Source organism: Leuresthes tenuis, unplaced genomic scaffold, assembly GCF_036924035.1.
Source record: "Leuresthes tenuis unplaced genomic scaffold, fLeuTen1.0.hap1 SCAF_1, whole genome shotgun sequence".
Lineage (NCBI taxonomy): Eukaryota > Metazoa > Chordata > Actinopteri > Atheriniformes > Atherinopsidae > Leuresthes > Leuresthes tenuis.
Genome location: NW_027325355.1, coordinates 30,715,373 through 30,738,817, shown reverse-complemented (window position 1 = coordinate 30,738,817; position 23,445 = coordinate 30,715,373). Strand labels below are relative to the sequence as shown.

The 23,445-nt window shown below is 45.0% G+C and overlaps 2 protein-coding genes across 2 annotated transcripts; one reads left to right on the top strand and one right to left on the bottom strand.

Annotated features, from left to right (window-relative positions):
• Position 1: 1 nt before the first annotated feature.
• On the bottom strand, positions 2–8,425 carry fbxo3 (F-box protein 3). Its single transcript, XM_072379137.1, has 12 exons — positions 8,291–8,425; positions 7,266–7,355; positions 7,023–7,186; positions 6,437–6,551; positions 6,156–6,360; positions 6,021–6,066; positions 3,331–3,415; positions 3,085–3,207; positions 2,895–3,010; positions 2,706–2,813; positions 2,546–2,628; positions 2–1,204 (listed from the first exon to the last, which is right to left on the bottom strand). Exons 1-12 carry the CDS (start codon positions 8,389–8,391, stop codon positions 1,055–1,057), a joined length of 1,386 nt encoding a protein of 461 aa, XP_072235238.1. The 5' UTR covers positions 8,392–8,425; the 3' UTR covers positions 2–1,054.
• Positions 8,426–9,028: 603 nt separating this feature from the next.
• On the top strand, positions 9,029–22,909 carry LOC140291102 (NLR family CARD domain-containing protein 3-like). Its single transcript, XM_072379391.1, has 12 exons — positions 9,029–9,082; positions 9,275–9,383; positions 9,461–9,598; positions 13,435–13,513; positions 13,676–13,802; positions 14,031–15,927; positions 16,021–16,185; positions 16,669–16,827; positions 19,171–19,344; positions 19,760–19,921; positions 21,027–21,073; positions 21,196–22,909. The coding sequence occupies exons 2-12, from the start codon at positions 9,316–9,318 to the stop codon at positions 21,741–21,743; spliced, it is 3,564 nt and encodes a 1,187-aa protein (XP_072235492.1). The 5' UTR covers positions 9,029–9,082; positions 9,275–9,315; the 3' UTR covers positions 21,744–22,909.
• Positions 22,910–23,445: the final 536 nt, after the last annotated feature.

The window sequence follows — 23,445 nt, the reverse complement described above, 5'->3', positions numbered from 1 at the left end:
AACAAAAACAAACCCCGGCGTTGTTCTCCATAAGCACATTTTATTTTGGATTAATATAAAGAAAACCACAGCTATAACCTGCACTTTTTCCACCGCCTTCATCTGTACGAGATGTTGAATCCCAAAGTGACGTCGCTTCCTCTGACGTGTTGCTGAAGAGATGCACTTTATCTTTAAGTTCTGACATCAGTAACGGATGTTCTGAGAGGACTTTTAATGCTCGTTGTACTCTTGCATTAAAACATCTGTATGGATGTTCAGAAACGTGCACAGCTGGGGTGAAACACTCGGCTCATTAGGAACCACATGTCCGGTTTGTTCCGACTCGGCTGCACACTGAATCCTTTTCTTATCTTTAGGTGAGACCAGTGAGAAAAAGCCATCCGAGCAGAAGTCCAGCTGCTTGTGTGGAGCCAGATTAGATCAACGCTTATTTAAAGGAAAACAAAGTCCAAATGTGTCCCACCGTGCTCCGAGTCTCTTTATTCGACGTCACTTTGGGCTCAGAAACAGATTTTTAATGTTTTATTGAACATAAGATTTGCAGCTAAGCTGTAAAAGAAAAGAAAACAGCCTTCAAGCCACACACGTACTTACTTTTTAACGCCACACACACATATAGGCTTCTGCACCAGGAGCATGATGAGGCCAAAGCAGAAGATCCTTTTTTGGATCTTGCACCTAAAGTGAAACCTCATTTTTCCGAACTGCATCGTGTCCTGAGGCTGCAGGTAAATCAGCAGCTTTTGGCTCCCGCAGTGGAAAAAGATGAGCAACTTTTCACAGAAAACTTCGCTCTCAATTTCAAACGCCAAGTCGACTTGTTCTACATGTAATCTGGAAGTCATTGTTGGCCGTTTAGCAGAATCTCTGCGGCAGAGATCCACCTCGTCCGAGTTTATCCATCAGTGTTGTGACAAAGTTTAGCAAACAGAAAATCTTTTCTAGAACACTGCACCTCATCAGGTTTAGCTTGGCAGCTGGAAGTCTCTGTATGGCTCTGGTTGATGCTGCCGTCCCATAATCCCCCGCTTCCTGACAACACGTCACCAGCTCAGATGTGTCGAGGGCACCGCGCCCCCTCCAAGGCAGCCATGTTGATTCCTCGCAGGTTGCCAAAGTCGTCTCCGTTGTCGTCATCATCTTCGTAGTAGAAGTCCTCGTCATCGTCGAAGCTCGACGTGTAGCTGGTCGAGGTCTTCTGCTGCAGAGAAATGGAAAGAAAAGACATTTTCATTATGATCCAAGAGAATTTTAAAGAGTTCTTTTCAGATTTTGAGGTCGGTTGTTGAGAAAAGAGTACGGAGCCCCAGAGAGGACATTCTGAGACCACCCTTGATGCTACATTCAAGGTCAAATGTTTGAGTTGAGCTGAAAGATGCGACTCCTGCCTGTGGGAACAAACAGCTGAGTGGTCATTTGGGATAACTTATCTAATACATCTCGTCTTTTTGTGCATCTTCGGAGCGCCAAATAAAGACGTTGTCAGATCAAACCGGTTGTCAAGACGACCTGATGAAAAGGAGCACTTCATTTTTCTGAAGCCTCTAACAAATGAGACTGAGCCTCAAACGCAGCCCTTCATGTTTTATTAGATGTTTTTCTGAGTGTTCTGGCGAGGCTGGCGTTCGGCTTTCATGACGCCATAATCACCAGACTGCGGTGCGCTCTCCGTGGTCCTGAACTGTCGAGAACAATGAGACATGAAAAGCGTAAAAAGAAAGACTGAAAACACGAACAGAGGTTGTTTTTGGGTTAAAATCTTAAATATCTAACATCACATAGTAAAATGAATGGTTGCTGTTTTTAAAGGTCTTTTCTGAGCAGAAGGAGGAAGAAACAGAACCCGCCTGCATTGCTGGTAAAGTAGCCGCTGACAGTTTGTGACTTTCTGCAGAATTTCGTTGGTCTTGCGGGTTTTCTTGATTCCTAAAATGAGTTAGCTGCGTTTGTTTCAGCAGATCTGCACAATGTAATGAGCTCACAGGCAGCATGTACAGAAAGGCTTCTCTGAAGTGGTCCAGAGTCCCTTTGCTCTCTCTTTTGAAGTCATTCTGGGATCGTTCTCATTGGAATTAGTTTCTATTCCTTTGAGCTCTTTATAGTTGTGCATCTTCTTGTGTACTTGTGCCTTTTTGCAGCGAGTTTGTGAGTTGGAGGTAATTTTGTCTCTTCTGTTTGCATCTCTTTCTGTCTGCTGCTCATAATTTGATCCGTTTGTGCCTCTTTTAAATGGTTTTTCATGTTCCATCTCTTTAGTCTTTTTGTTTCACACCTCAAAAGCTGTTTTGGGTCTCTTTTTCATCCCTGGCCGCTTGTCATTTTTATTTTTTGTGAGGTTGATTGTATTCTTTGAAAGAGGAAGAGCTGCTTAACGACCTACAAAGATGTCGCAGATGGAGATCGGATCAGCTGTGCACCGTAACTGAAATGCATGCATGATAAATATTAATAAATGTCCTGCTGGTGCGTCAAATGTGGCTGTAGCGTGATGACAAAGAGCCTCTGAAAACATTCAACGTCATGTCTGAAGTATGCATTTTACCATTTGACCTGATGGCTCTCTGTAGGGGGGGCAGACCATGTGAAAGCGAGGGATGGCCACCTGGAAAACTTCTTCTTTGTTGGCTACAAGAAGAGAAAGCATCAGAACGGGAACCCAACAGTGTGTGTGTGTGCGCTGCTTGAAAGTAAGACGCAGTCACCCAATCTGTGGAAGGTGTAGTGACCCTCCATGTACTCTGACGGGGTGGAAAAGGTGGTGCAGCTGGCGTACTCGTGCACTTTTCCAGGCGTCATGACGGGAAACTCTCCTGCACAGAAAGATTTATTTTCAGCAGCTGTCCTAAGCCAATCAGAGCTGCACATGTGGTCACGTGGCGTGGGTGACATACCGACCACGCCAGGCCCCTGAACCTCCTCCACGTTGCCATCAGAGGTGGTGATTTTCCAGTAGCGGCTGTCGAGCTGACAGGTGGCCTCAGGCGAGGCGCTGCTGGACATCTCTATTCTGCAAACGCACCGTTTACACGTTAAAAGCCGGCAGCGACACGCCGTGTTCGAGCGGCACAAAGCCACACCCACCTGATGCGGTAGGTGAAGAAGTAGTGAGGCGGGTGGACGGACGACAGCTCCGGCAGGAAGGAGGTAGAAACAGAAACGGTGATGTCATCTGTGGTTGCCACGCAACCTTTCTCATGCACATACCTACAGACATAAGAACCAAATTAAATCTACTCAATACCATTTTAATTTGTGGATAAAAGGCAAAAACTGAGTGAGAAATATTAAAGTTCTGTCTTCAGATTCACTTGTTTTATGTTCATTTACCTGAAGATCTGGTCTCTGATGATTGGATATTCTCCTGTAACAACGTTGTTGACGTAGGCTGTGAACCACTCTAAGAAACAAGAGCCTGAACATAGAAAACACTTTGTTTCAACATAAAACTCCAGACAATTCACCTGTTATATCCAAGGTTTCTGCAGCTTTCGTCACATTGGAGGCTTTTTAAAAGCAGCACCTGTAAAAGGATGAGGCCGACAGCTATCTACCAAAACCATCTTTCATTTAGAGGGTTTTGTTCATCAGTACGAAGTAATAAAAACAAAACAAAATGAGGGAAATATAACCTCACATTAACAAAGACAAAGTGAAGAACAAACCAGTGAAGTCTTCAGATGCAGCTTTGCAAACCTAAGCTGTGCTGCCATGTTCTTTTTAGAGAGAAGAGGCTTTCTCCTGCAGCCCTTCCAAACAAGCCATCCTTGTTCAGTCTTTTTCTAACTGTGCTGCCGTGACCTTTAACCTTTAGCATGCTAACTGAGGCCTGTAGAGTCTGAGATGTAGCTCTGGGCTTTTTCACCTTGGGGTGACCTTTAACCTTTAACATGCTAACTGAGGCCTGTAGAGTCTGAGATGTAGCTCTGGGCTTCTTCACCTTGGGGTGACCTTTAACCTTTAGCATGCTAACTGAGGCCTGTAGAGTCTGAGATGTAGCTCTGGGCTTTTTCACCTTGGGGTGACCTTTAACCTTTAGCATGCTAACTGAGGCCTGTAGAGTCTGAGATGTAGCTCTGGGCTTTTTCACCTTGGGGTGACCTTTAACCTTTAGCATGCTAACTGAGGCCTGTAGAGTCTGAGATGTAGCTCTGGGCTTTTTCACCTTGGGGTGACCTTTGACCTTTAACATGCTAACTGAGGCCTGTAGAGTCTGAGATGTAGCTCTGGGCTTTTTCACCTTGGGGTGACCTTTAACCTTTAACATGCTAACTGAGGCCTGTAGAGTCTGAGATGTAGCTCTGGGCTTCTTCACCTTGGGGTGACCTTTAACCTTTAGCATGCTAACTGAGGCCTGTAGAGTCTGAGATGTAGCTCTGGGCTTTTTCACCTTGGGGTGACCTTTAACCTTTAGCATGCTAACTGAGGCCTGTAGAGTCTGAGATGTAGCTCTGGGCTTTTTCACCTTGGGGTGACCTTTAACCTTTAGCATGCTAACTGAGGCCTGTAGAGTCTGAGATGTAGCTCTGGGCTTTTTCACCTTGGGGTGACCTTTGACCTTTAACATGCTAACTGAGGCCTGTAGAGTCTGAGATGTAGCTCTGGGCTTTTTCACCTTGGGGTGACCTTTAACCTTTAACATGCTAACTGAGGCCTGTAGAGTCTGAGATGTATGACCTTTAACCTTTAACATGCTAACTGAGGCCTGTAGAGTCTAAGATGTAGCTCTGGGCTTCTTCACCTTGGGGTGACCTTTGACCTTTAACATGCTAACTGAGGCCTGTAGAGTCTGAGATGTAGCTCTGGGCTTTTTCACCTTGGGGTGACCTTTAACCTTTAGCATGCTAACTGAGGCCTGTAGAGTCTGAGATGTAGCTCTGGGCTTTTTCACCTTGGGGTGACCTTTAACCTTTACCATGCTAACTGAGGCCTGTAGAGTCTGAGATGTAGCTCTGGGCTTCTTCACCTTGGGGTGACCTTTAACCTTTACCATGCTAACTGAGGCCTGTAGAGTCTGAGATGTAGCTCTGGGCTTCTTCACCTTGGGGTGACCTTTAACCTTTACCATGCTAACTGAGGCCTGTAGAGTCTGAGATGTAGCTCTGGGCTTTTTCCCCTTGGGGTGAACTTGCTGGGACGTCCACTCCTGGGAAGATTGACAGCTGTCCTGAATGTTTTCCACTTGTGAATAATCTTTCTCTCTGTAGAATGATGGACTCCAGATAGTCTGGAAATGGCCTTATAACCCTTCCCAGACTGATGGGCAGCAGCAGCTGCTTCTCTGAGATCATTGCTGGTGTCTTTCCTCCTTGGCATCGTGTTAAACTGACAGAACTCCTGCTTTTATAGAGCTGCTCACACTGACTGAGGATCAGTTAATCAGAGCATTGATCAGCAGCTCCTGGCTGCTTCTTACTGTGGAATCAGGAAGGGTTCCCTTAGTTTGGCTGCTACTCTTAGTTCCTGTGGAAGCTGTAAAGGTGGATTTATTGTGCTGTGAAAAAGTATTTGTCACCTTACAGATTTCTTCAGTTTTTGTCACACTTAAATGTTTCAGATCGTAAAGATAACCTGAGTAAATACAAAAAGCAGTTTTGAAATCATGAAAGGGGGCAAATACTTTTTCACACATCGTCTCTGCATTTTGTCACAGTGTTTGTTCAATGAACAAAGTGGAAAATGTCACATGTTCTTGTTCCTGAGGCTCCATTTGTCTTATTCTTCCACCTGCTGTGGACCAGATGATTTTTTCTTTGTTGTGTTCTGTGTGGTAAAATCTTAGAAATGAAAGAGGATTTACTTTCTTTTTCCCGATTGTGAGTTAAATATTAAAGAAGAATTTCTCTGACACGGTTTACGGCACATGGAAATCCAGATGTTCCTGACAAGTGTAAATGTGTGCTTTTGTCTTGTGATCACAGGTAAAAAATAAATCAATAAATCAAAGGTTACCCGCTACAGACAGCCTGAACGCAACCACAGGTAAATGATGGCAGCAGCTGTTTTTAAATTCAACAGACCTGTGATGAACATGTCGATGGCTGAAGGATCCTGAGCGGTCTGATCCTGGGACAGAGACAGAAGACTTTCAGAATAATGTGTTCTAAGTCTCATATTGCCTTGTGAAAGGCGAGGTAGACAGGAAGTGTACGAACGGGGCAGGGGTAGAAGCTCTCGCACATCCTGCGTCCCTCGGCAGGCTCCAGAGCCATGTACTGGCTGAGGCCGGTGTGGAAGCAGAAGGTGAGCGGGAGGCAGCGTCTCATGCCCTTTCTCTGCTGGAAGCCTCCAGCTGCCGTCTCCACATCCAGCAGGACCTCCGATCGGTAGTGGTTGGACAGGGACATGCTGCCCATCAGCCTGAGGACAGAGAGACAGACGGGTCAGTCGGGGAGGAGGGGGACAGCGTGGGACCGTCCAGCAGACAGATACCGACCCTGGGATCACCAGCTTCTGGCCGTTGTGGATGCGGTACGAGCAGCGGTAGTCGTCTGGAAGCTTACAGCCAATCTGAGCCTCAACGTTGTTCAGCTCCAGCTCTGTGACTCCGTCTGAACAGCAAACGCATGAAGCATCAGGGGTGCACACGACATGAATCCTGTTTGTGTTGGCTTAAAAAGTATCCATATATATAGTTATACTATGAGAAAAGCTGCAAGAATAAGAGTTTCTGTGATGGGGGGGGGGCTCCTCCTGTCTTTTGGGTCTCATAATACTATGTAGCAAGCAAAAGTGTTTTGACTGTCTGAACTCGGCTTCCCATAATAATGAATGGTGAGAAATGTCTTTTCCCATAACATTGTGTGATCAGCAAGCATAAACAATATAAATAGCTGAAGCACCATTTTGTTAGCAGACAACTCTGAGCAGCTTCCTGACAGGTTTTGCCGACTTGTCTCTTTCTTGCAAGAAATAAATGTTTTGTTTTAATCGTCTCCAGCGACTCTGAGCCTAATTTTGAAAGAATTTTTCTAACAGCACTGCAGGGTGTAAACACAAGATGTGTAGCTGTGTTGTCTGACCTTTGAGCGATGTGATCATGCGAGGACACCTCTGCTGCAGGAAGCTCTTCAGCTGCTCCCAGGCTCTCTTCAGCACCGCATAGTACTGGATGTAGCGACCCAGGTCCGAGTAGTACTGCTTGAACAGGCAGTACCAGGACAGGCCGCTCTGCAGCCGGTCAGCACTGAATACACACACACGAAGAAGTGTTTAGACCATTGTGGAGTCAGGGTGTGATGTTACCCGTGTCGCAGTGAACTCACTCTGTCAGCAGCCAGTGTTTGCAGCACAGGGATTTCCACAGAGGGTTGTGTTTGGAGAGGTCGTTGAGCCTCCTGCTGACATAGCTGCAACTGAAGAGACAGGCAGGAGGCGGAGTTACTCTTTAAAAGGCTGTTACAACATGGAGCTACTTAAAATTTCTACTGCATGAAACTGACTGTTTGGATAGTTTTACAACAGGAATCGGTACATGTTCACTCATTCCTTTTACTATATAAAGTCGAAAACCTGAGTCATTTTACACAAATCTAATCAAAGCATGCGATTAAAGCAGATTAAAGATCTTCTACTACAATAAAGTGAAATATTGAAATCCTATATTTATATGCAGGAAAATTACAGTCTGTGTGTACTTTAACTACATAAAGCTGATAAAATCTGTATTTTTCCACATATGTGCGTATAATTCTGTACTTTGGTAACGTTTTGCTGATCATATTTACATTTTGTGTCAATACTGTCAGACTTGTTGTGGATTCACATGAAAACAACAAAACCATCCTCCTTTCTTAATGTAGAAACTTGAAATATTCTAATATTTTACCTCCATGATGGGAAATGTCCATGGTTTTAATTTTAGAAATCTCGACACTTGACATTACACGAAGTAATTAATCATTCAAACAATTAACTGACAATCGTGAACAAACTGCTCGCAGCTGTTAGCAAGATGCTAACCGTAAACAAGATCTTTATCTTGTTTCCAAGCATTTTAAAGTCGCCATGTTAGCTCGGCGCTATATGACAGCTCAACTTTCCGTTATTTTCTCATTATTAGCCGATGTAAACAGCTGACACTCACTTTTAACACCTCCTTTTATGGGAAAGTACAAGTAAAACAGCAGCTACATGCTAAGCTAACGAGCTGCTGCCGTTTGGAATGAACGTCTGTTAGCCCTGCAGCTGCTCGCCTCTTGCAGTTTGTTTACGTCTCTGCGTGGAGGAAAACAATCGCAGTTTTTTACCCCACAGCTCTGTATGTTTGAGCTTGGTGTCAAATACATACTGGACCAGGTCTCTGAAGCTCAGGTAGGACAAAATGTGCAACAGCGGGTCTGAAGGGAGGTGATCCATCTGGAGCTCCGGTGAGGCTGCCATTGTTAGCATTACATTATCAACACTTCTTCTTCTCTGCACGATTTAGCGGCTTCTTCTTCTTCTTTGATGTTTAATGGCAGCTGACATCCTTGGTGTTGCCTATGCCGCCATCTACTGGACTAAATTTCTCTTTCTTTTTTCCTTCTTATTTCTTCTTTTCTATATTCTTTTAATTATTCCAGTATTTACCAAGAATCTTATTGTTATTCTCCTCCCTTCACGGTTTAGCGGCAGCTGACAGACAGCTTTAAATATACTCTGCCTCCTACTGTGGCTCAGCATAGTGAAAACGGATTTTAACCTGAACCAAAAACTGATCCTTTTTAGACTGAACGCTGTGTAGAATTAACAAATTAAAATCTGTGTTTTTCCTGAATGATTTTTAAATTCCTCACACATCTCACAAGCTGCTCTCTGTATGGAAGAGGTGTCTGGTGGATTTTGTTAGGTAAAAGTGCCAAATGGAGCACACTGGTTAGTGATACTCGGTTTAAAGGTTTAAATGGTTGGTTTTAATCATCAGAACAGACTAACAGGAAGCATGAGGAAACACCAATGGCTCCGTTAAACTGAGGAAAAGGCAGTGGGAATAACATGTTAAACCACATAAACACGCCCCTCCAGATGAATTTCCTGCTTGTTTAAAGTTTCACTTTCGTGACATGGCGACTGAGGGGATTTTGTGAACCCGAATCTGAAGGTAGAATAAACATTTTTTCCCTTTTTATCATGATTCACTCGTTAAAATCAGCTCTTGATAACTGAAATTCGACAGAATCGTGCCTGCGTTAGAATAAACAGACGCTCAACTCGAAGTGTAAAGTCCGAACTAAAGGAGACGGCGAATCCACCATTTTACAATTTTTTTACTCTTTGACTGTTTCCTCTGCAGCTGAAGGCAGGAAGTGTGTGAGCTGATGTGAATCCAGCAGCATGGATCAGTGTGAGGACACTAAAACCACTCTGTGTGGGGAACATGAGAGCCGGAGCAAAGCTCAGAGGTGAGACCACCGTCTCCAACTGTCCACGACTCTTCTCCATGTCAGAGCTCACCTCACCAAACCACCTTTATTCACAGGATCCAGCCTGGACCTGGACCTAAACCTGAAAATGAGCCTGAACCTGGACCAGAACCCAGCTGTGTGTCCTTTAAGAGCGACAACTCAATGTATCTTCCTATTGACTTCAAATCAGACCAACATCCGTCCTCTCAGAGGTGAGCTGAGTGTAAATGTTGTCACAGAGTAAAATGTAGCAGAGTCGGTCTGAACAGCTTTTATTCCAGCATGTGTTTAATGTGAGCTCAGCTCTGTTTCACATCCATTTCTATGTTCATATGTGAAGCGGTGTGTGTTGGAGGTTTCCCACAAACACAGCAGTCAAAGAGGAAAGAACGGCTGCTGGAGGAGGTGTTTCTGAGTGTCTGCAGGACAGCAGCTGGTCCAGCAGGTGGCACCTTTGGGCTTTGGCTCTAACAGTGTCGGCAGGAACTTCCACTCAGGTGGCAGGTGTTGCTGGATGGAGGAGGACAGACAGATTTATTTAGCAGTGAGAATGCTTATGAGCTGCATGGGGTTAGCTGACCATGCTAAAAAAGCTAAAATAGTGAAAATTTTAGCAGTAAAACTGTTGCTAAGGCTTTGGTTGAAGGAATTTGAAGTTGAAAAAGAAATTAGTGAAACGAATTGAAGCTGATTGGAAAAAGGCAGAAGTGTCAGCAAAGAAAAGCTGAAGGGTTAAAAACAACAAAAGGATTTAAAGGTAAAAGTCTTGAAATGTTGCTGAGTCATTCTGAGAGTTAAATTAAATGAATTCCAGCCTAATTGGACCTTAAATTGAATTTTAAAAGTGCAGAAGTGAGAGCTGAAGACGATTTCACCGCAGAGATGAACAGTTCTCATGAGAAAGGTCAAAGGTTAAATGGATCACCAGAACACTGATGTTAAATGGGAAACAGAGAAGAAAGAAAACTGGTTTAATGCAAAGCAGCTGATCTGAACAATGGACTGGAAGGAAATGGGCTCACATTTTACTTCAAGATGGAAGTTATGAAGACGCCTGAAGATGCCAAAGCAGCAGAAAAAAGTTCAACTTTAGTAAAAAACATCTGAAGGAACTGAAGGGTTGAAGGACTTTGAATGTTAAAAGAAAACAGCGGAATGATTCCACGCTGTTGGAAGAAGTGAAGACTTGATTAAAGAGTTGAAAGGTATTTCTGAAAGGAGCTGGATGAAGGCAGAAAACTGGAGGAAAGAGACAATGGGCTGGAATAGGTTGAAGTAATGAGGACGCCTGAAGATGCCCAAGTAGGTAAGAACTGGTTAAAGGTTTGAAAAGATGCAGAAGTCTCAGCAGTAAAAGGGTTAAAAACAAGAGAAGAAGAAGAAAAGAAGGGAAATGCAAAACCAACAGTGAAAATTTAGCAGAAGAAGAGAAACGATGCAGAAATATGTGAAAATGTAGCTGCTGATTTGTACTAGAAAAGCATTTTCTGGATTCTTAATTAGCAAAATATTCTATAAAGAAGGTGAAAAGTCAAGTGAGTCATAGTTGAAATGGCTGCAGCAGAAGAGAGATGTCATCATAGTGATGTCATGGCAGTGATGTCATCATAGTGATGTCATGGCAGTGATGTCATCATAGTGATGTCATGGCAGTGATGTCATCGTGTGTGAGCAGCTGCGGCTTCACCAGCTCCCTCCCAGCAGAACCAGCAGAAATGGCTGAATGGATACTATGACCTCCTGTGAGAAAACTGTGAGAGCGAGGAAAATAATCTGAGGACCGTAAGAACCAGAAGGGTTCGAGGAACGCGGGGATGCAGGTTTTATTTCAGTGGAGTGAGAGAGTTTTAAACGGCAGAGAATAATCTTTGGAGTAAAAAAGAATGTAAACCAGCTGGTTTCATCAGAGAAACAGTGAGTTTGTCAGCTGATTTATATCAGATGCATCATTTTATCTGTATGTCAGTCATTGATGTAATTCTGGGCATCAAGTCTGATATTAATCTTTGATTCAATGTCACACTTTCATATTTTATAACCATAAATGTCACATTTTTACTTTTTAATCCAAACTGAATTTTACTGAACATGTAAATTTAAATGAAACAAATTTAAATGTTTTTTCCTATCAGCAGCTTTCAGAGACCTGAACCTGAACCTGAACCTGAATCCAGCTGTGTGTCCATGAGGAGCGACGGCTCGATGCCTGATTATATTGACTTTAAAGCAGACCAGCGGCCTCTGAGGTGAGCTGAGAGTAAATGGTGTAACACTGTAAAATGTTCCAGAGTCACTCTGAACAGTTCTTATTCCAACTTGTGTTTGATGTGAGCTCTTATTCACATCATTTCATGTTCACATGTGAAACTGTCAGAGTGGAAAGAATGGATGTTAAAACAGGTGAAATATTAAGAATGATATTTATTATAGAAGAGCTGTTTCTAAAATAAATGTTCTGAACAATTTCAGCTGCTTTACAAACAGTCCAACATGAACAAAGTCACATGGATCAATAATAACTTTGATGGAAAAATGTCTGAACAGATTTTCAAAGGTTTTCACAAAGAAGAAAGTTTTCTGAAGGATCTGAAATGATTTCAGACTCAGAGAGTTTGAGTTCAGGGGCACAGATTAGGGATGGGAATCCAGAAGAACTGATCAATACAAAGTCATTATCGATGCTTCTTATGGATCCAGTTCTTCATAAATTGAGTCAGCAACCATCTGAAGTCCCAAAGACATGAAGTCTGGGTTTGGTGTCTTTGTGAGCTCCACACAGATGATGTGAATAAAATACTAACGTGATTAAAATATCAACCAATAACTTTAACTTCTAAATAACTTCAGCTTTCAGTCTCAGATAAGGACTTTTTTAGGTTCAGACGGTAAAAGTGTCACCTGAGCTTCCAGAGATGTGGATCTGCTGCAGAGAAAGGGTTCAATCAGGCTTTCACAGCTCATTCTGTGACCGTTCATCACTCATCACTTTGTGTTAGCTGCAGCATCAGTTTCTCTGTCAACATGTGAACAGCAGGAAAGGAGATAATATCATTTCATTTAGGCTGAGTCAGACAAAAACGTGTTAATCATGGAGCTAGTTTAATGTAACAGCGGATATTTACAGTCCCAGATGATCTGTTCAGATGGTAAACAGGAACCCTGCTGCTGCAGTGGTTCTCACATTCTGCTGTTTCAGCCCTGCTCAGAGCTGATATATGGCTTCCTCCTGGTGTGATGCAGCTTCAGCTCACATTTCTGGATGCAGCCGTGGACTGTGTTGAGTGGAAATGCTTTTCCCAGCTCCTCCTGAGCCCATGTGGCTGTATGGATCATGGTGGCCTGACGGTTTCTCCTGCAGTGCTGTCTGAGGGCTCCGAGCTCATCCAGCAGGGCTTTCTGTCCTTGGCCTTTCCACACTGAGACTTCCCCAGACTCCCTGAATCTGTTCCCAATATCCTGCTCTGTAGATGCTGAAAGAACAAAGTTCTTTACAGTCTGACTCTGAGGAATATTTCCTGAACTTATTGATGATTCTCTGATGGAGTTTGGCCCAAAGCGGTGAGCCACGACCCATCCTTGTTGGAGAGGCTGAACCTTTGGTGGAAGCTGCTTTTATACCCAATCCTGACACCCTCACCTGTCAGCAGGTAACCTGCTGGTTGGAATCTGGAATAAATCTGGAAACCACCAATGAACTGATTCCAGATTGAAGCTCTTGTTGTATTTTAGAAACTGCAGCTACAATCCAACCAACACGTCAGCTGGACTCCTCACAAACACACAAATCTTCTGTCTGTTCACACAGTTCTGTGTCCCTTCCTCCTCAAACTGCTTCATCTGACATCAGCTTCCTCCCACTGTTAGAGACACACTGAGCTCTTATCTTCTGGAACACATATGCTGCTGATGTGCAGCTTCAGAGTTAATCAGCTGCTTTATGGCTGCGTTCACTGTTCACATCCACACATCCCTCCATGGACCTTTACCTTGTGTTTGTCTCTGTGTGGACAGACACAATGTGAGCTCATTCTTCATGATTCCTCCACAGAGTGGACCAGCAGAGCTCAGAGGTTCCCAGTGGTCAGTCTGCCCAGCAGCATCAGACACAGCTGGACTCCATATTTATGGTCTGTACATGTACAGCAGCTACTTTTCCATCTATTCTGTTCACAGTCATCTCCAGGCTGCACTTTGCAGACCAGCGGATTGTCAGTGTGTCCAACATGGATCTGATGTTTGGCTCCATGATTTCAGCCTGATTGGCTCATTCATATAGTGTTCTGTTCCAGCTGCTGGAGGACAACATGCTCACTTTTGTGAAGGAGGAGCTGAAGAAGATCCAGAAGGTCCTGAGTCCAGATTACCCAGAATGCTTAGAGAGTCAGAGGGAGGGTGAGGCTGAAGAGCAGAGGTGGAGCAGAGAGGCATTAGTGAAGATCACAGTTCACTTCCTGAGGAGAATGAAGCAGGAGGAGCTGGCTGAGCGTCTGCAGAGCAGTAAGAGGATGTCTCTAAAGATTTAACCTGCTGGATAAATGACACATTTACTGATGTCTCAGCTCACAGAACAACACATGTTCAAATACTCATTCTTTACAGGGTGGAAATGTCTGTTTACTGATGTTATTTCTTGTCTTTATTCAGAACTTTCTGCTGCAGTTTGTGGAGGTAAAGTTAAATCTGCTCTGAAGAAGAAGTTCCAGTGTGTGTTTGAGGGGATTCCTAAAGCAGGAAACCCAACCCTTCTGAATCAGATCTACACAGAGCTCTACATCACAGAGGGGGGGACTGGAGAGGTCAATGATGAACATGAGGTCAGACAGATTGAAGCAGCATCCAGGAAAGCAGGCAGAGCAGAAACATCCATCAGACAAGAAGACATCTTTAAACTCCCACCTGGAAGAGAGGAACCAATCAGAGCAGTGATGACAAAGGGAGTGGCTGGCATTGGGAAAACAGTCTTAACACAGAAGTTCACTCTGGACTGGGCTGAAGGCAAAGCCAACCAGGACATCCACTTCATGTTTCCATTCACTTTCAGAGAGCTGAATGTGCTGAAAGAGAAAAAGTTCAGCTTGGTGGAACTTGTTCATCACTTCTTTACTGAAACCAAAGAAGCAGGAATCTGCAGCTTTGAAGAGTTCCAGGTTGTGTTCATCTTTGACGGTCTGGATGAGTGTCGACTTCCTCTGGACTTCCACAGCAAGGAGCCCCTGACTGATGCTACAGAGTCCACCTCAGTGGATGTGCTGCTGACAAACCTCATCAGGGGGAACCTGCTTCCCTCGGCTCGCCTCTGGATAACCACACGGCCTGCAGCAGCCAATCAGATCCCTCCTGGCTGTGTTGGCATGGTGACAGAGGTCAGAGGGTTCACTGACCCACAGAAGGAGGAGTACTTCAGGAAGAGATTCAGAGATTCGGAGCAGGCCAGCAGCATCATCTCCCACATCCAGACATCACGAAGCCTCCACATCATGTGCCACATCCCAGTCTTCTGCTGGATCACTGCTACAGTTCTGGAGGATGTGTTGGAAACCAGAGAGGGAGGAGAGCTGCCCAAGACCCTGACTGAGATGTACATCCACTTCCTGGTGGTTCAGGCCAAAGTGAAGAAGGTCAAGTATGATGGAGGAGCTGAGACAGATCCACACTGGAGTCCAGAGAGCAGGAAGATGATTGAGTCTCTGGGAAAACTGGCTTTTGAGCAGCTGCAGAAAGGAAACCTGATCTTCTATGAATCAGACCTGACAGAGTGTGGCATCGATATCTCAGCAGCCTCAGTGTACTCAGGAGTGTTCACACAGATCTTTAAAGAGGAGAGAGGGCTGTACCAGGAGAAGGTGTTCTGCTTCATCCATCTGAGTGTTCAGGAGTTTCTGGCTGCTCTTCATGTCCATCTGACCTTCATCAGCTCTGGAGTCAACCTGATGGGAGAAGAATCAACGTCTCAGGAGTCTGAAACACTGAAAGAGACTCTCTTCTACCAGAGTGCTGTGAACAAGGCCTTACAGAGTCCAAATGGACACCTGGACCTGTTCCTCCGCTTCCTCCTGGGTCTTTCCCTGCAGACCAATCAGAGGCTCCTACGAGGCCTGCTGACACAGACAGGAAGTAGCTCACAGGCAGGAAGTAGCTCACAGGCAGGAAGTAGCTCACAGACAGGAAGTAGCTCACAGGCAGGAAGTAGCTCACAGGCAGGAAGTAGCTCACAGACAGGAAGTAGCTCACAGACCAATCAGGAAACAGTTTATTACATCAAGGAGAAGATCAGTGAGGATCTGTCTGCAGAGAGAAGCATCAATCTGTTCCACTGTCTGAATGAACTGAATGATCGTTCTCTGGTGGAGGAGATCCAACAGACCCTGAGTTCAGGAAGTCTCTCCACACGTTATCTGTCTCCTGCTCAGTGGTCAGCTCTGGCCTTCATCTTACTGTCATCAGGAGAACATCTGGATGTGTTTGATCTGAATAAATACTCTGCTTCAGAGAAGGCTCTTCTGAGGCTGCTGCCAGTGGTCAAAGCCTCCAACAAAGCTGTGTAAGTGCAGAGATAGAGGGATGTGTATGAATATACTGCTCCTGGTTTTATAGGAGAGAAAGTCACAGATTTATCTCATTATTCCCTCCTCAGACTGAGCAGCATTATCCTCTCAGATAAAGGATGTGCAGCTCTGTCCTCAGCTCTCAGCTCCCCGTCCTCCAGCCTGACAGAACTGGACCTGAGGATCTACGACTCAGGAGTGAAGCAGCTGTCTGATGGACTGCAGAGTCCACACTGTAACCTGGAAGCTCTCAGGTCAGGTTTCTCTGCTGGTTCAGCTTCATACAGTCTCTGTGATGCAAGAACCTGAAAACATCTTCAGATCTGTTTTAAAATCTACAAAGTAAAATGCCTCCAGATCTGTGTCACTTTCCTCTGATCGAGTGTGCACAGCACAGCACACACATGAACTGTATGAAACTACAGATTAATCTGTATATTTGTGGATCAGCCTTTATGAATCATAGATAAAGTGTTTCTGTGTACAGTGAGATATTTGTGGCCGATGGGAGACCTTTTCATCATCTCTGCTGTGGATTAGTAATTAAAGTCCATTAAAACATCACTATAAAATACCAAGAATGAAAGCAGAGTGTATATCACCAGATTCAGAGACTCCTAACTAGAAGTTACAGAGATGTTGTGGCTGCAGAGCAGCTTCATATCATTATCGTCCCTTATTTGACTGTTTTCATTAAATGTGACTAAATTTAGGACTATTTAACATCTTCTCCTCAGGCTGAGCGTCTCACACCTCTCAGATGAAGGATGTGCAGCTCTGTCCTCAGCTTTCAGCTCCCCGTCCTCCAGCCTGACAGAACTGGGCCTGAGAAACTACAACCTGCAGGATTCAGGAGTGAAGCTGCGGAGTCCAAACTGTGGACTGGAAACTCTCAGGTGAGGCTGTGTTCATGCTGCAACAGAGTGGGATGAGTTCATGTCGTCACAGTTGATGTTACAAAAGAAGAAGTTAAAATGTGTCAGTGAATGAAAAGAAAAAGACTTTATTTATCCCAAAAGGAAACGATATCAGAGGGTGAAATCTTCAGTACAGAGTGAGAATAATTCTCCAAACACATGATAAAACAGATGAAAGTGTTAACAGCACTGATAGAAAGTCTGTGAGCTGTAACTGTCACTGCTTTCCATCTTCTTCTTGTTTAGGGACACCAAAGTATTTAAATTCAGTTCCTTGTTCCATGAAAACGAAGCTCAGGATTTACTGATGGATCCTAGAACTGAAGTCAGTCTGCAGAACATATCTGATCAGTTCCACATCTGCAGTTTCCACAGAGAGGACGCTCTACAGTCTGATGAAGAGTGCAGTGATGAAGCTGAAGGTGAACCTGTCACAGGTCTGACTGCAGAGTGATAGATGGCATCCAGAGTGTCAGAGTAGAGACTGATGGATGCAGATAGATCAACATTTCCTCCTCCACTCTGTGTCCACACAGTGCAGAAAAACTGCCTCATTTCTGTCCAAAAACTCCGTTTTACACACGTCACTTCAATCTGATTCATTTAACAGTGAGTCTGTCATCTGTCCAAATATTAGAAAAAGCTTAATTTATAAAGTCAGTAAAAGTTCCATCCACAGTCACAGCTGCAGAAAACAGGATTATCTGCATCTGAAACAAGTTCCACATCTCAAAAAGTTCTCTGAAGACAACAAGCTGCAGTTTCTCAGTGTCCGTGCTGATAGTTTGAGCTCCATAAAGAGGACTGTGTCATCAGCATAAAGACGGACACGACCATCAGCTCAGTGTGAAACTGTCAGTTATGGACATGGTGAACAGGACCGGAGAGGAGCTCAGTTTAGAGGCAGCCAACACTTCCCACCGAGATCTATCAGAGAGACATTATGACATCACTGAGATGATTGCATTATTAGACTTTGTTCCTGATGGCAGCTCTGAAGTCAGCATTCATCTGATGGGATCAGCTCCTCAGGTTTGTTCCCCATGAAATCCTCTGCTGTTTGAACAACATCCCTCTGGCGGACTGTCTCCAGACAACATTGGCGGCTTTACTCGGCCTGCCTGCGGATTATCCCCCGCTGGAGACTGAACGCGCCCATCGAGCCCTGGCTCCCGCTCCGGCCCCAGACAAGCCCCCGAGAAGCGTCTTGGTCCGGTTTCTGCGATATTCACAAAAGAGAGGCTGTGCTCAGAGCAGCGATAAAGAAACGCCACATCCACCATGGCGGCTCCCTGCTACGGTTCTACCCCGACACCGAGGGCAAAGCGCTGGCTCCTCATAAGAAATCCCATGGATTTGCCGACCCAGCCCGCCTCCGGTGTCTCCACAAAGGGCAAATTCGCCTTTTTGACAGCCCTGAGTCTGCGGCCGCATTCTTGGATGCCCTTAAATGAGGTAATTTCTTCTGCATCTCTGTCGTTAGCAGCTCTGATGGAAAAGGACGGACTCTACATGCACACTGAGCCCCCCTGAACACTGTGGGACCCCCACATGGACTCTGACAGAATAGTTGAATCATTCTGGGGCGTCTCTCAGCGGTTTATTGCTCAGCCTGGGCTGTGGACACTGTTCTGGGCTCTCAGTTGTTCCTGTGATCTACCTGCTGAACTAGGATTCGGACTATGTTAAGTCCGCCCAGTGACTTCTTCTAGGGTAGTTTGCTCCTGTGTACGGGGACAGGATGGGGGAGGGTGGGCGCTGCTGTTTCCATTCTTTGTTTCATTTTCCTTTTGTTGGATGACTGGAGTCGAGGTTTATTCTCTCATACAGCTGCTTGCATTGTGTTTAATTCCCCCGCAGTCAGCACAGTTATTTAATCATTTCCCAGCTCTGTGGCTCTCATGTCTAGTTCACTGAAACTTACTCCTTGTAATGTCCAGGGACTGGGCCGCGTAATTAAAAGGAAGAAACAAGAAAAGTCTGCTTTAGCATCACTTCAGGAAACTAGGCTCTCTGATGCAGAACATTTTTGTTTGAGTTTAATTGTGAATTTTAATCTATTTAAGTTTATGATCCCTGGAGTATTATTTGGAAGAAGTATTTGTATGATTCATATAGATGGAAAATGTGTGTGAGATGCTGAATGGAATCAATTACAAAGTTAATTACAAAAACTGAAAAAGCAATAAAAAGAGCATTAAAAGCTGATCACAGGCTTATAAAGCTGCTGTTCCCTGTAAGCTGCCTTTCAGTCCACATTCAGCATTAGAGGTGATTAATTCTGATGGCAGCTGTTCTTTTTCTCTGTAATTGTCTCTTCAGGCTGAGTGTCTGTAACCTCTCAGATGAAGGATGTGCAGCTCTGTTCTCAGCTTTCAGCTCCCCGTCCTCCAGGCTGACAGAACTGGACCTGAGTAACAACAACCTGCAGGATTCAGGAGTGAAGCAGGTGTCTGCTGGACTGAAGAATCCAAACTGCAGACTGGAAGCACTCAGGTCAGGATTGATTCCCGTCTTTCGTCAGGTTTCCAACCGGCTGTAAGATGACGGAAAACCTGTCAAGAGGATCTTTTTGTTGTCTTTTGTCAAATCATACTCATGACCTGTTGGAGCTGAAAGCCAACAGACACATTCAGAGCAGCCAGTTGAAGGGGTTCTCTGTGGGTTTTATGGATTAGGGAGCTCCCTCGTGGGATTTTTCTTTGGTTTCATTTGCACCACAGCTAGGATGCTGTAATAATCTAACAGCCAGCCAAAGACTTGACTCTCGCTCCATTCCTCAGTGTCATTGTTTCAGTCTTTAGAGGCTGATCTGCAGAACTGTCACTTATAATGGCAACATATACCCATGCTGAGCATGGACTGCATAGTGTGTACCATCTGCCATGAGTGTTGTTCTGTGTGCCTGCAGCCTGTCAGGATGTCTGATCACAGAGGAAGGCTGTGCTTCTCTGGCTGAAGCTGTGACCTCCAACCCCTCCCATCTGAGAGAGCTGGACCTGAGCTACAACCATCCAGGAGCCTCAGGAGTGAAGCTGCTGAGGGCCGCACTGAAGGATCCACACAAACTCAGGTAAAACTCCCTAAAATCTGCCTTACTGTGGGTGCTTCTCTCATTAAGTAGAATCTGCCGCTTCTTGGTGACCTTGAAGATGTTGCATGTTCCCATCAGCAGCCACAAAGCCCGGATGTTTGTATCTATTAAGCCTCTTCTGGACAAACTAACTGGGGAGTCTGTTATTCTCAGTGTCCTGATTTAGCCCGAGACTCCCCGACACAGCTGCTAGTTCTCAGACTTCTTATCACTTCCCAAAACAACGTTGCACAGGTGGTAAATATCAGACACCTCAAAACCAATCAAATCACTTCTAGCGCCATCAGTTCCACCCACTTCCTGTCCCGGGTTAGGGTGGCTGTGGCTGTGACTGTGGCTGCGGCGTGGCTGTAGCGTACAAGAGTCTCTGAACCGGTCAGAGGCCGTATTCACAAAGGATCTTCAGCCTAAAAGTTGCTCCTAACTGTAGGAGAGCTTAAAGTCCTCCAGAGGACTCCTAACTCAGTAAGACCTGTTCACAAAGAGTCGGAAAATGGCTGCAGCGACACCAAATGTTCTGGAGACGATGGCTTTGGTGCAGATCCTCCTCTTTTCTATAAAGCCGGCATCAATTCAAAGATGTGCCGTTGCCTCAGTGAGTCGTTTAAACTCTCCACAGTGCTCCTGTAGTCCAGCCTACTGCTCCATCCAGCCTTCCTCTGTTTCACCAGGACAGTTCTGGGGCTAACAAATGTGCTCCATCTGATAGAGGTCCCAAACCTTCTGGATCCATCTGTTATATGAAGGGGGGCTGGTTTCAACCATCTAACAGTTGCACACTTCAGTGCTGCTGTAAGTAATATATTTAAAAGATGTTTCTCTGCCCCCCCATTCAGTCCTTTAGGCATCACTCCTAATAGAGCCACAGCAGGATTCCGAGGTATATCCTGCTGGAAAAGCTCTTTAAGAGCATCAAAGACCTCTCCCCAGAGTGTCTTTAGTTTGGGACAGAACCAGAATAAATGGCTCTGATTGGCAGGATGTGCTCCACAACTCCTCCAGCATAAGCTGGAATGTGACTGGCTCATTCTAGATACTAGTTGTGGAGTCCTGAAAAATCTAGCAGTTCTTTTCCTCCTTTCAGGGTGGAGCCTGCTGGAGAACGATGGCTGACACCAGGTCTGAGGAAGTGTAAGTGTTCTTCATCTGATTCATGACATCCAGCCATCTTCACTGTCACATCCCTCACTGATCAAAGTGAACAGATGATAGATCAATAACTGCAGCTGGATTGTGTTTGTTCTCTCCATCAGATTCCTGTCGACTCACCATCGACACAAACACAGTGAGCAGGAAACTGAAACTGTCTGACAACAACAGGAAGGTGACACAGGTGGAGGAGGTTCAGTCATATCCTGATCATCCAGACAGATTTGATTTCTGGCTTCAGCTGCTGTGTAGAAATGTTCTGACTGGTCGCTGTTTCTGGGAGGTCGAGTGGAGAGGAACAGTTTCTATATCAGTGAGTTACAGAAGAATCGGCAGGAGAGGAGGAGGCAGTGACTGTGTGTTTGGAAGGAACGATCAGTCCTGGAGTCTGATCTGCTGTGATGGACGTTACTCTGTCTGGCACAATAACAGAGGAACAGACATCATCTCCTCCTCCTCCTCCTCCTCCTCCTCTGTCTCTCACAGAGCAGCAGTGTATGTGGACCGTCCTGCTGGCACTCTGTCCTTCTACAGAGTCTCCTCTGACACACTGATCCACCTCCACACCTTCAACACCACATTCACTGAAGAAGAACCTCTGCTTCCTGGGTTTGGGTTCAGGTCCTCTGGTTCCTCAGTGTCTCTGTGTTGAGCATAAAGAGTTTCCTCCTGTCAGAGAATCACTGTTGAACAGATAGTTCAGTCTCTACATGTCTGTCTCTTTCACTCAGAAACACCTTTTCAGATTCATGGATTCAGTCACTTTCTGGTTGAAACTCTTCTGAATGATTCCTTGGAAACTTCTTCCTCTTCCAGTCCTTTAAAGATGGAAGCTGCCATTCTTCCAGGATGTTGTTTTTCTGTGTTTCCAGTCAAAGCTTCACACTGAATATCAGTATGTTGTGTTTCTCTGCAGCTCACTGCAGCTGAGACCATTCAGCTGCAGTTAGTTTGCTGCACATGTGACAAACTGTGACATCAGAGAGGAATCACTGAGCCGCAGTCAGCCCAGATGAATTTCCAACCTGCTGACAGATCTTCTCTGGTTCTGCTCCAATGAGCAGAAGTTTGCTGAGCAGCCAGGGTTCATCCTGATGTTTCTCCACATTCACTTCCTGTTAGATGATGAAAGGACAGCTGGACTGGAACTAGCTTCTGATGCAGAATGTTGCTGAATGTTGCTGTTGAACGCTCACAAAGAGGCCTGAAATGATCCTTTACAAACAACATTTGGACTTTAACAACATCTGCTTTGGACTGAAAGGTCCTGAACGTCTCGGCCGGTTTTCCTGGCTGCTGCTGTTTGGATCCAGATGTTGCAGAGACTCTTCTTCCTTCTCTCAGTCCATGCATGTGTTTGTGAAGGCTGGTGTGAAAATGAGCTTTTTCTGCAGTAGAAGCTGAATGTGGTGATGTCCTGCAGACAGATGGACAACATCTGACATAAAGGCTTTAAAGTGAGAAGCTGGCTCAGTTTTCCATCTTATTTTCTCCTGTGATTGTTTCATGTTCAGAGGGAAGAGTTGGAAAACATTTACTGTTGTGTGAAATATAGAGTTTGCTGTGATCACATGATTTAAAGTGAACTGATGTGGACATCACAGGGTTTTCATGCATTTACATGCTTAATTTGTCTGTTTGTGTGCATGTGCAGACGGTAATAATACAGAAAGCAAATGTAACGCAGAACTAAATGAGCACGAATGTTTCTTGATTTCTATTGATGGTCATTTGTGAATAAAATGTGTGTTTAACTGTGTTGCTGGATATCCCAGCAGCTGTAATGTTGGAGTAAAGAAAGATCCAACAAGGACCAGAATGTGAACTAAAGAGGCAGATAAATCTGAGTGTGACACAGTCGACATGTTGCTGCGATCTGCATGTTTCCGACCCACAGAGGAGTCGCAGTCCAGCCGGCTGCTGGAAACACTGAAATCCTCTCTGCAGCTGCCATCAGGAGGGAAAGTCACCGCTTCGGGCTGCTTTGTAACGGGAGCTTTTAAAGCCTCCGGGTCGGCGTTCAGGCGTCACCGTGTTGGTCTTTGTAGAGCTAGAAGTGACTGTAACGGGACCAGCTGCTGACACCACCATGAGTGAGGGGAAAGGTTTGGAGGTAGAATTTAATCAGAGGAGTCTGTTTCTGAAGGGAAGTGTTTAAGAAATCCAGCATCCAAAGAAATGTTTCCAAAGCTGAGCTTTCAGTGAACTCCCAGGAATACTGTGTGTGAGCTGTTAGCTCCAGGTGTTAGACTGCTTCTGAGCTGCTTGGAGGCTTTGGGCTCCATCCCCAGGCAGTAAAACCCTATTTACAGCTCAGTAGCACACAGGTGGGGAAGAAATGAAGTGAAATGGAT